At 46.6% G+C, this 12,500-nt stretch overlaps 1 protein-coding gene across 1 annotated transcript in view; it reads left to right on the top strand.

The window, feature by feature from the left end:
* Window positions 1-12,500, top strand: part of mbd2 (methyl-CpG binding domain protein 2) — a 28,221-nt gene that overhangs the window by 11,729 nt on the left and 3,992 nt on the right. The window contains exons 4-6 of the mRNA XM_061081500.1: window positions 531-621; window positions 706-862; window positions 5,799-5,925. Of these exons, the coding sequence (XP_060937483.1) occupies window positions 531-621; window positions 706-862; window positions 5,799-5,916 (366 nt within the window). The 3' untranslated portion in view covers window positions 5,917-5,925. The remainder of the gene's footprint in view (window positions 1-530; window positions 622-705; window positions 863-5,798; window positions 5,926-12,500) is intronic.

The following is a 12,500-nucleotide window of genomic DNA, read 5'->3' as shown; positions in this document are numbered from 1 at the left end:
ACAGACACACACAGACACACACAGACACACACAGACACACACACACAGACACACACACACACATACACAGACACACACAGACACACACACAGACACACACAGACACACACACACACACACACACACACAGACACACACAGACACACACACACACACACACACAGACACACACACACACACACACACACACATACACAGACACACACAGACACACACACACAGACACATACAGACACACACACACACACACACACTAACACACACACACTTACACACAGACACACACACAAACGCAGAGATCGTCTGAGCAGCCGAGACAGGTGACACACACCGGACACGCAGACAAACACACACACACTCACACACAGACACACACACACAGACACAAAGTAACGTTCAGCTGAACTCTTTAAAGGAAACACACTCTGCTCATATTCGGGGGGATTACTTGAATAGTAATAATAATAAGTAATATCACATGAGAAGATTTCAAGGCTCTAATGTTCAGAAAACACTTTGTGTGTCTGCAGCTGTTTTGGGAGAAGAGGTTGAAAGGTCTCCGCTCCTCAGACGTCACAGAGGAGCTTCTCAGGAGCATGGACCTGCCCAAAGGGTTGCGGAGTATGTCTCTCTATCCAACACCAACCTGAACATCTGACCAAGCTCCACCTCTTCACCTCTGACCTCTGACCTCTCTGTCGGCAGGTGTCGGTCCGGACTCTGGCGACGACACCCTTCTGTCGGCCCTCGCCAGCGCCCTGCACATGAGCTCTTCTCCGACCACGGGACAGATGTGTGTGGCTGCAGGGAGGAACCCGAACATCTGGCTGAACACGTTCACCGTCACCGAGCAACACATCAGGTGAGAAACAGACTCACACAACTCATCAGGTGAGAAACAGACTCACACAACACATCAGGTGAGAAACAGACTCACACAACACATCAGGTGAGAAACAGACTCACACAACACATCAGGTGAGAAACAGACTCACACAACTCATCAGGTGAGAAACAGACTCACACAACTCATCAGGTGAGAAACAGACTCACACAACACATCAGGTGAGAAACAGACTCACACAACACATCAGGTGAGAAACAGACTCACACTGACAGCAACCTGTGTTCAGAGTGTTGAGATGAAAAAAGGACACGAACACTTTGAAAATACAGAAACAAGTCAAAATAAAACTCTGCTGTGAGTGGATCCAGCGACTGGGAGCAGGCGAGTGATCAGCTAGAGATAGGAGGAGGAGAGGAGGAGAGGAGGAGGAGGAGAGGAGGAGGAGAGGAGGAGAGGAGGAGAGGAGGAGGAGAGGAGGAGGAGAGGAGGAGGAGAGGACGAGAGGAGGAGGAGAGGAGACACAATCAGAGATGAGGAGCGATGAAGCATGAAGGAGGAGGTTGAAGAAACGCAGACGCCACCACAGAGAGAGAGAGAGAATAGAAAAGACTCAAAGTAGAAACCAGAAGCTTCCAGAGATCATGAGTGTTTAGCTCTGAGTTCAGGTCTCAACACATCAGCAGCTTCACACTGAGCTCCTCAGGTCTGTGGATCTTCTCTGGAGGATCACACTCAGTTCCTCCTCCTCCTGAGATCCTCAGGTCTGTGGATCTTCTCTGGAGGATCACATTCAGTTCCTCCTCCTCCTCCTCCTGAGCTCCTCAGGTCTGTGGATCTTCTCTGGAGGATCACATTCAGTTCCTCCTCCTCCTCCTCCTGAGCTCCTCAGGTCTGTGGATCTTCTCTGGAGGATCACACTCAGTTCCTCCTCCTCCTCCTCCTCCTGAGATCCTCAGGTCTGTGGATCTTCTCTGGAGGATCACACTCAGTTCCTCCTCCTCCTCCTGAGCTCCTCAGGTCTGTGGATCTTCAGTTCCTCCTCCTCCTCCTCCTGAGCTCCTCAGGTCTGTGGATCTTCTCTGGATGATCACATTCAGTTCCTCCTCCTCCTCCTCCTGAGCTCCTCAGGTCTGTGGATCTTCTCTGGAGGATCACATTCAGTTCCTCCTCCTCCTGAGCTCCTCAGGTCTGTGGATCTTCTCTGGAGGATCACATTCAGTTCCTCCTCCTCCTCCTCCTGAGCTCCTCAGGTCTGTGGATCTTCTCTGGAGGATCACACTCAGTTCCTCCTCCTCTTCCTCCTCCTGGGATCCTCAGGTCTGTGGATCTTCTCTGGAGGATCACACTCAGTTCCTCCTCCTCCTCCTCCTCCTGAGCTCCTCAGGTCTGTGGATCTTCTCTGGAGGATCACACTCAGTTCCTCCTCCTCCTCCTCCTGAGCTCCTCAGGTCTGTGGATCTTCTCTGGAGGATCACACTCAGTTCCTCCTCCTCCTCCTCCTGAGCTCCTCAGGTCTGTGGATCTTCTCTGGAGGATCACATTCAGTTCCTCCTCCTCCTCCTCCTGAGCTCCTCAGGTCTGTGGATCTTCTCTGGACGTGTGTGAGTGTCAGTTCCTCCTCCTCCTGAGCTCCTCAGGTCTGTGGATCTTCTCTGGAGGATCACATTCAGTTCCTCCTCCTCCTCCTCCTGAGCTCCTCAGGTCTGTGGATCTTCTCTGGAGGATCACACTCAGTTCCTCCTCCTCTTCCTCCTCCTGGGATCCTCAGGTCTGTGGATCTTCTCTGGAGGATCACACTCAGTTCCTCCTCCTCCTCCTCCTCCTGAGCTCCTCAGGTCTGTGGATCTTCTCTGGAGGATCACACTCAGTTCCTCCTCCTCCTCCTCCTGAGCTCCTCAGGTCTGTGGATCTTCTCTGGAGGATCACACTCAGTTCCTCCTCCTCCTCCTCCTGAGCTCCTCAGGTCTGTGGATCTTCTCTGGAGGATCACATTCAGTTCCTCCTCCTCCTCCTCCTGAGCTCCTCAGGTCTGTGGATCTTCTCTGGACGTGTGTGAGTGTCAGTTCCTCCTCCTCCTGAGCTCCTCAGGTCTGTGGATCTTCTCTGGAGGATCACATTCAGTTCCTCCTCCTCCTCCTCCTGAGCTCCTCAGGTCTGTGGATCTTCTCTGGAGGATCACACTCAGTTCCTCCTCCTCTTCCTCCTCCTGGGATCCTCAGGTCTGTGGATCTTCTCTGGAGGATCACACTCAGTTCCTCCTCCTCCTCCTCCTCCTGAGCTCCTCAGGTCTGTGGATCTTCTCTGGAGGATCACACTCAGTTCCTCCTCCTCCTCCTCCTGAGCTCCTCAGGTCTGTGGATCTTCTCTGGAGGATCACACTCAGTTCCTCCTCCTCCTCCTCCTGAGCTCCTCAGTTCTGTGGATCTTCTCTGGAGGATCACACTCAGTTCCTCCTCTTCCTCCTCCTGAGATCCTCAGGTCTGTGGATCTTCTCTGGAGGATCACACTCAGTTCCTCCTCCTCCTCCTCCTGAGATCCTCAGGTCTGTGGATCTTCTCTGGAGGATCACACTCAGTTCCTCCTCCTCCTCCTCCTGAGATCCTCAGGTCTGTGGGGGGGTTGACAACGTTTATTTACATGCAGAACAGGAAGTGATCACATGCTCACAGGAGAGTAACAGTCAGGTGTGAACAGCGTCTGTGTCTGGTTCAAATTTATCAAAAATAAATGAAAATCAAGTGTGTGTGTGTGTGTGTGTGTGTGTGTGTGTGTGTCTGTGTGTCTGTGTGTCTGTGTGTCTGTGTGAGAGTGTGTGAGTGTGTGAGTGTGAGAGTGTGTGTCTGTCTCGGCTGCTCAGATCGATTTTATTGTCAGTCACTGACTCTGTGCTCCACTGTGTTCCTCTAATCGGACAGCAGGGGGCACTGTGGGCACTGTGAGAGTGTGTGAGTGTGTGTGAGAGTGTGTGAGTGTGAGAGTGTGAGAGTGTGTGAGTGTGTGAGTGTGAGAGTGTGAGAGTGTGAGTGTGAGAGTGTGTGAGTGTGTGAGTGTGTGAGTGTGTGAGTGTGTGTGAGTGTGTGAGTGTGTGAGTGTGTGTGAGTGTGTGAGTGTGAGAGTGTGAGAGTGTGAGAGTGTGTGAGTGTGTGAGTGTGTGTGAGTGTGTGAGTGTGTGTGAGAGTGTGAGAGTGTGTGAGTGTGAGTGTGAGTGTGAGTGTGTGTGAGTGTGAGTGTGAGTGTGTGAGTGTGTGAGAGTGTGAGTGTGTGAGTGTGTGAGTGTGTGAGTGTGTGTGAGTGTGAGAGTGTGAGAGTGTGAGAGTGTGAGAGTGTGAGAGTGTGTGAGTGTGTGAGTGTGTGAGAGTGTGAGAGTGTGTGAGTGTGAGTGTGAGTGTGTGTGTGAGAGTGTGAGTGTGAGTGTGAGTGTGTGAGAGTGTGAGTGTGTGAGTGAGTGTGTGAGTGTGTGTGAGTGTGAGTGTGAGTGTGTGTGTGTGAGTGTGTGTGTGAGAGTGTGAGAGTGTGAGAGTGTGTGAGTGTGTGTGAGAGTGTGAGAGTGTGTGAGTGTGAGTGTGAGTGTGTGTGTGAGTGTGAGTGAGTGTGTGAGTGTGTGAGTGTGTGAGTGTGTGTGAGTGTGTGAGAGTGTGAGTTTCCAGTGGAGAACATCTGGCTGAAGCCATTACAGCAGAATCACTGGAACATATCACCTTGTCCTCCATCCTTCCTCGTATCCTTGTCCTCCATCCTTCCTCGTATCCTTGTCCTCCTGTCTCCTTCCCTCTCTCCCTTTGCTTTCTCACCCTTTCCCTTCATTCTTTTCATTCACTCCTTTTCTTCCCACCCTCTCTTCCTCTCCTTTAATGTTTTCTTATCTTCTATTCTCCTCCCTAATTGAGTCCTTTCCTTTCCTCCAACCCTCCTTCCCCCCTTAATATCCTCCACCCCTTTTTTTCGCCCTTCAATCCTGTCTTATATCCCTACTTCCGTTACCTCTTTTCAGTCACTCCCTTCTTCCCTTCTTTCCTTCTTCCTCGTCTTTATCCTTCCTGTGATGTATTGTTTTCTTCCTCCTTCCTTTGTTTTTCCATCTTTTCCCCTCGTTTCTTTTCTCTGCCCCCCTTTTCTCTTCTCTCTTCTCCTATCTCCTCCCTCCCTCCAGGCTCTTCCTCCTCCATCTTTTCTTATCTCTCCCCTCCATTAATTTCCGATTCTCACCCTCTTCCCTCCTCCAGCTGAATGTGCGTATCATTCTAAATTGCTCTCATTCCTCTCCTCACCCTCGTCCACCTTTTCATCTTCTCTCCTCCTCTGTCTACCCCTCCTCCTCTCATCTCTTATTTTTCTGTTTTTAAATGTTTCTTTTATCTTTAACAGGAAGAAATATAGTTCTCTTTCTTTCTGTTAATCCAGGTTCCGTCTCCTCTTTCTTTCTTTTATGTCTTTTTGACAAAAGGCGGTCGACATTTTCTGTGACGATAAACAGAAACAAACAAGTTCACTGTGACCTTCTAACACGCTTCCTACAACGGTTATTTCATTCTTTATCTCATTTTTATCATTACTGGGCAATAAAACATCAATAATTAGCACAGATACAATTTTCCTCAATAGTTCCAAAACAAAAGTATTTTTTATATAATATAATATCTACATATATCTATACATGGCTTTTATATTGAAACGTCAAACTACTATTACTTGAATTGAATGGAGAACCAGTCGGCATCATTTTGGATTGGTTGTCCGAACCAATCAGCTGTTAGATCAACAGATCAGGTGATGTCACAGGATGTTTGTATGATGTCAGAGCAGCTGGGACAGAAGTCTAACCCTAACCCACAGTCTGAAGAATATTTTCTTGTTCCAGTGTCTCAGGTGAAGATTGATGAAATGTTGCTTTATTGAAGAGTTTGTTTATTAATCCACGACGTTAAATCAAATGTTGTGTGTGTGTGTTCAGGGAGCAGGAGCTGAAGGTGCGCCAGGCCCGGAGGAGCCTGGAGGAGGCGCTCATGGCCGACGGTTTGGCTCGAGCCACTGAAAACACCCGGGAGGTGTTCGGGGGGAAAACGGCTTGAAGACGGACGGTGAGTCGGTGAAATACTTTGACATGTACATGTTTATATTAGAACCCGACTAACTTATCAGGATCATGTTTGCTGATATGGAACATTTTTGTTTTGCAGAATAAATAATGTAGACAAAATGTAAGTTTATATTTTATGGAATAAAGATATGTTTATTATCTGAATTCAAGTTCTATATATTTGGTTTTATTTGTGTTTCTTTTACGTTTATGCTTCAATCGTAACATATAAACTTAATTATATTTCTTTTTTAATAAGAACATCATATGAATCAGGGGGATAAGGGTTCTAATATCAGTATCAACATCCATGAGTCAGTTTATTTTCCTTCTTATCTCATCTCATCCTGCAGTTTGTAAAGTTGTAAAGAACTGAGAGTGGCGAACAACTTTAACATGTCCAATATTTATCATGTTCTCAAAGTGCAGATCAGCTCCAGATAGGATCAGGGACATGATAACATAAGCCAGTTGTCATGGTAACTCAACCTGCTTACAGGCAGGTTAGCCGAGGTGCACGTCACTCAGAAAACGAACGAGAGGCAAAGAGAGGAATGAAAGATGTGTCAGAGTAAAGAGGGAAAGAAAAGTCACGGTGACTGATGAGATGGTTTAAAACTCTGTGGACGTCATGATGAGAATCCTTCTGCGCTCACTTCCTGGTTCCACACACACTCACTTCCTGTTTCTCACCTGCGTGAAGCTGATGTACGTCATCAATTTACTAACCTCTGTGTAAATGGGATTTACAGCTTTGTGTTCGCTGCCTGATCAGAGACAGTTTCACTAAAACTACTGGACCAGTAAACTATGGAACTACTGAAGTATTCACAACTGAACATGTGAAGTCTACACATGTTCCTGGTGTGTTCCTCACATGTTCCTGACGTGTTCCTCACATGTTCCTGACGTGTTCCTCACATGTTCCTCACGTATTCCTCACATGGTCCTGACGTGTTCCTGACATGTTTCTCACGTATTCCTCACATGTTCCTGACATGTTCCTGACGTGTTCCTCACATGTTCCTGACGTGTTCCTCACATGTTCCTGACGTGTTCCTCACATGTTCCTCACGTATTCATCACATGGTCCTGACGTGTTCCTGACATGTTTCTCACGTATTCCTCACATGTTCCTGACATGTTCCTGACGTGTTCCTCACATGTTCCTGATGTGTTCCTCACAAGTTCCTGACATGTTCCTGACGGGTTCCCCACATGTTCCTGACATGTTCCTCACATGTTCCTCACATGTTCCTCACGTATTCCTCACATGTTCCTGACATGTTCCTGACGTGTTCCTGACATGTTCCTGACATGTTTCTCACGTATTCCTCACAAGTTCCTCACATGTTCCTGACGTGTTCCTCACATGTTCCTGATGTGTTCCTCACAAGTTCCTGACATGTTCTTGACGTGTTCCTGACGTGTTCCTGACATGTTTCTCACGTATTCCTCACATGTTCCTGACATGTTCCTGACGTGTTCCTCACATGTTCCTGATGTGTTCCTCACAAGTTCCTGACATGTTCCTGACGGGTTCCCCACATGTTCCTGACATGTTCCTCACATGTTCCTCACATGTTCCTCACGTATTCCTGACATGTTCCTGACATGTTCCTGACGTGTTCCTCACATGTTCCTGACATGTTCCTCACATGTTCCTCACGTATTCCTCACATGTTCCTGATATGTTCCTGACGTGTTCCTGACATGTTCCTGACATGTTTCTCACGTATTCCTCACGTATTCCTGACATGTTCCTGACATGTTCCTGACATGTTCCTGACATGTCTCTCACATGTTCCTCACATGTTCCTCACATGTTCTGGAGGTTCTGTCTGTGAGAACAAATGTCTGAGTCAGTGTCTCTGGACATGTTCTGGATCTTCTCCTGCAGCCTCCTGGTAACATGTGTGTAACATGTCCTCATGAGTCCATGTGAGGAACCAGCAGGACAATGTGTGGAAGCTTCCCAGTGAGCGAGTGGACGTGTGGACGAGGTTTCTAACACGTGACGTGAAACTGAGGAACACAAAGATCTCAGGATGAAGAAGAGGAGCCGGACACGTAGAAGACGAAGACGTCCACTTGGAAACACGAGGAGATTCCAGATCTTCTGGTGATGAGGCCGACGCCGTGTGGAGGAGCTGGAAACAACAACACTGATCTGTCCACAGCAGAGTTTATACGTCATGTCCCGCCTCCTGCTGCTCTACAGGCCCCGCCTCCTGCTGCTCTACAGGCTCCGCCTCCTGCTGCTCTACAGGCCCCACCCCTGCTGCTCTACAGGCTCCGCCCCTGCTGCTCAATAGGCTGCGCCTCCTGCTGCTCTACAGGCTCCGCCTCCTGCTGCTCTACAGGCTCCGCCCCTCACCTGGATGTTCCTCACATGTGTTGTGCAATAATGGTTAGGAGTGATACCATAAGCTAGTGTGCCTTTAGGCGTTCAATAAATTTGGTTATCAAAAATAGAAAAATAAAACATTAATATTTAAAATATTAATATTAAATCATATCTTTAGTTTGACTAAGTTCTCGCGGGGCACCACCCTTCATAGAAGGGAAAAGATAGCCAATTTATTGATTAAGATCAGTCTCATTTAGATCTAGTTCAATTAGAAATCTTAATATTTACTATTAAAGACTATATAATGAACAGTTAAGGTTTATAGAGTTCTTGACAGTGTAGAGGTTGGCAAACTTCACTTATGCAACATTAATGACAGGACAAGGTTAAAAGAAAGCATTTATTATAAACATAATAAGTATAAAACACCAATTACTAAACAATATACTAACTAATAAAGATGTGTGTGTGTGTGGGTGTGTGTGTGTGTGTGTGTGTGAGGGTCTCGCTGGTGGCTAACAAAGAGTCACACCTTCCTGTGATCTTTTAAGATCTCTAAGCTAGCAGGCCCCCCCCCCTCCTTCTGGTCGGGGGACGTAGCTAAGTAGGTGAAGAGATATGCGGGATCTGTGAGAATGCTAATCAGAAAATGGCAGGGTCTGTGTTGAGCCCGACTTACATTAACCTTGATTTAACTTGTAACACAATATCACCACATATATCAAACTTATAAACACCACACAGAATCAAATAAACAGTCTTGCTTAGCCTAGTAAAATTATTAAGCCCAGATTATGTTACCAGTCCAAGGACAGGGAGAAAGTTGCTGTGCAGTTCGGGTAGCAGTTCAGGCTTTTGAAGTCTCTGGTTCGTGTGGTCTCTGCTTCCGCGGTTCTGTTGAGCTGTGCAGTTCAGTTGCTTATTGAAGCCGTAGTTCTTACCTGCAGGACACCGAGTCGCTGCAAGGAGTTTAGAAGAAGCTTGAGATGCGTGGAGGTTTTCTTGAGAAGATGAGCTGGAAGCTCGACCTTTGACCTCCAGTTGTTGGAAAGAGAATATTTGAGCTGGAGGAATCCGGTTCCTCCACTCGCCGATGCAGGAGGAAAGGCCAGCGGCCTGCTGTCCTCATGGGTGGTCGGTGGAGAAGAGCGCTGCTGGAGCAGCCTTCGGCCCTCCGAGGGGTTGGAGAAAGAGAGTGACTCTGGGGGAGCCTTGATCTTTTATAGACCCGGTTGCCCCTTGGTCATGGGACCAGACTGACCAATTGGAGTTGACCCTGGTAGATATTCGCACCTACGTGCGAAGATGCTGAAACAAAAGGGGACATGTTGCCTCCTGGGAGACGGAGTTATTTGACCTTCTCAGGACAAAGAGAAAACATTGCACTCTGGGAGATTGAGTATTCTCCAGCCCATGCGGCTTGTGGCTTTCTCAAGACGAAGGCCATGTGCTCTCAGGTTTTGATTTCCAATACAGGCCTGAAAGAGAGGCCTGCCTTTTTGCACAAAAACCATGTCCCAACACATGCTTCTGTTAGAACGAGTCACACCCGACAACCTGCTGCTGCTTCACACACACTGACTACACAACATGTCACTGAGTTCATGTTTGAGAACATTGTAGAGTCATGAGTTACTGAAACTTGACGTGAACGACTGAGCTGCAGTTTCACTGCTTTAAGTGTGTGTGTGTGTGTGTGTGTGTGTGTGTGTGTGTGTGTGTGTGTGTGTGTGTGTGTGTGTGTGTGTGTGTGTGTGTGTGTGTGTGTGTGTGTGTGTGTGTGTGTGTGTGTGTGTGTGTGGTGTATTGAATGCTGATGGGATTGTCTGCGTCTGATTGAAACTCAGTCATGCAGCAGACTAACACACTGTGTGTATGTCTGTGTGTGATTGATGGGCTGTTTGCTTGTGTGTATTAAGGTGATATGCCTGTGTGTGTGTGTGTGTCTGTGTGTGTGTGCACCTGTGCGTGTGCATGTGTGTGTGTTACAGTTTCTTTGGTTATTTCTTCTATTTCTCTGTCCAGAGCCTGTAAACAAAACTAGATTAAAAAACATGAACGTTCAGAAGTCCACACTTCCCTCATCCATCCATCATGCTTATCCAGGTCAGGGTTGCCGTGGCAACATGGAAGCGGACCACACTGTGAATTTACTGCACAGATAATAATACTTTGTTTGAATGAATATCACTTAAGTGATGGTTTGTCACAGCAACTAGTTTTTAGGTTTTGTTTTTAGTCTTTATTTAATTTTAAACTGTAAAATATCAAACCTCAGTTATATTTCTTTGTCACGACAGATTAATAACAACATCGTCGGAATCATTGATCATTTTTTCCATCTGTATCTTTTGGTCAATGTATTTGTGTTTTACTCCTAATGGCGTCCATGTTGGTCGAGCTCTCCTGAACCTGCTGGTCAGACAGCAGCATCATCACTACCATCTGACATCAGGGCTCAGCTCAGTGTTCAGAGGAAACAAGTCCTAAACAGATGACATCATCACGTTCAGGCTCCTCCTCTCAAGAGACAAAAAGACATTCCCAGTGATGTCATCAGTATATTATATTTACCATAGTGCCACATCAGGACTTTACAGGACTGGTAATGCTCTAAGAATATGCTCTGTGTAGGTGATGTGTGTGTGTGTGTGTGTGTGTGTGTGTGTGTGTGTGTGTGTGTGTGTGTGTGTGTGTGTGTGTGTGTGTGTGTGTGTGTGTGTGTGTGTGTCTGTGTGTCTGTGTGTCTGTCTGTCTGTCTGTCTGTCTGTCTGTCTGTCTGTCTGTCTGTCTGTCTGTCTGTCTGTCTGTCTGTCTGTCTGTGTGTGTGTGTGTGTGTGTGTGTGTGTGTGTGTGTGTTCGTGTGTGTGGCGATGCTTCCTCTAAAAGCCGACTAACGTAGGTTTTTAAGCACATTTGTTTTGTGTGGAGGGAAAATCTTCCATTAATGCAGATTTATGCAGATTGTCTGGACGGAAGTCGTTTGGGCGAAAAGAGCCGATGAGAGTTGAGAAGTGATTACTGATGAGTTTTTATATCTGGACCAGAGAGAGAGGGCAGTGACCAGTGTGTGTGTGAGTGAGTGTGTGTGTGTGTGTGTGTGTGTGTGTGTGTGTGTGTGTGTCTGTGTGTGGCTGTGGAAACAATCCTTTTAAATCCTTGCAGGAATCTCCGCCCGCTCGGTTTGTTTCCTGCTCATGAGTCCTGACTCTTGTTGCCGCTTCCTGTTCATTTATTTATGTTGGTTTACGGCTGAGTTGGTTTGGTCTCGTTCTCTTTATGGCTCGTTGTTGAGAACATGAAACAGAAGGTTTCATCAAACTCCTGGTGCAGCTTCCACTCGACAGAAATACAACAAAGTCCACAAAATATCAAGCAGCTTTGTAACAGTGTTGAAATAGCATTTAACTTGTAAATGTGCTGCACTCAGAATGTTGCTGTAAATTAGTTCATGAAAATTTAAAAGTCAGAGATGCAGCCTTTAAAACGATTGAGTGATTGTTTTTTAATTATCTACATGAACACAGATCATAGTCAGACATTTTATTTCAAGCATCGAGTGGAAATAAGGTTTAACGATGAAATGAAGCTGAAATATCTCAGATACGAACGCTGCCATCTTGTGGTGACATCAGTTACAATCTGTGCAGCAGTGATGGGGATCCCGGACATTTGTCGTGACCTCAGCGAGCCGCCATGTTGTCCGTCTGTATCTACGGCTCTTATATTGTTTTTCTGGCTCGTAACATCTCATCCACCTGAATCTACTGTGCTTTGCGTTATAATGTATAATAGGCTTTGATTTGATGACTTGTAATGTGCAGTCTTCTGCATGTGTGGATCACTTCAATCCTGTAGTCACCCTCAATCATTCAATCAACCTTTATTCATACAGCGTGCACAGGACGGTTCAACAGCAAAAACCTGTCGACAAACAAACGTTTAAAATCGTGAAACACACGAGAACAAACCTCATGACAACATTAGAAACATTTATTGTTGTCGCTCCAGAATCAAATACACTATTTCGACAAATAATTGTGACACCTACACATTACATCTACAGGAGCTTTTATGACGTATTCTAAGTCCATAGGCATTAATATGGCGCTGGTCCCCTCTTTGCAGCAGCTTCACTCTTCTTCAAGACTCTGGATTGTGTCTGTGGGAATTCCTGCTCCTTCCTCCAGAAGATATTTGTGATGTCAGATGCAGATGCTGGACCA

Source organism: Limanda limanda, chromosome 1, assembly GCF_963576545.1.
Source record: "Limanda limanda chromosome 1, fLimLim1.1, whole genome shotgun sequence".
In the NCBI taxonomy this organism is placed as follows: Eukaryota; Metazoa; Chordata; class Actinopteri; order Pleuronectiformes; family Pleuronectidae; genus Limanda; species Limanda limanda.
The sequence above is the reverse complement of the archived record's forward strand: the minus strand, read 5'-3'. Positions and strand labels throughout refer to the sequence as shown.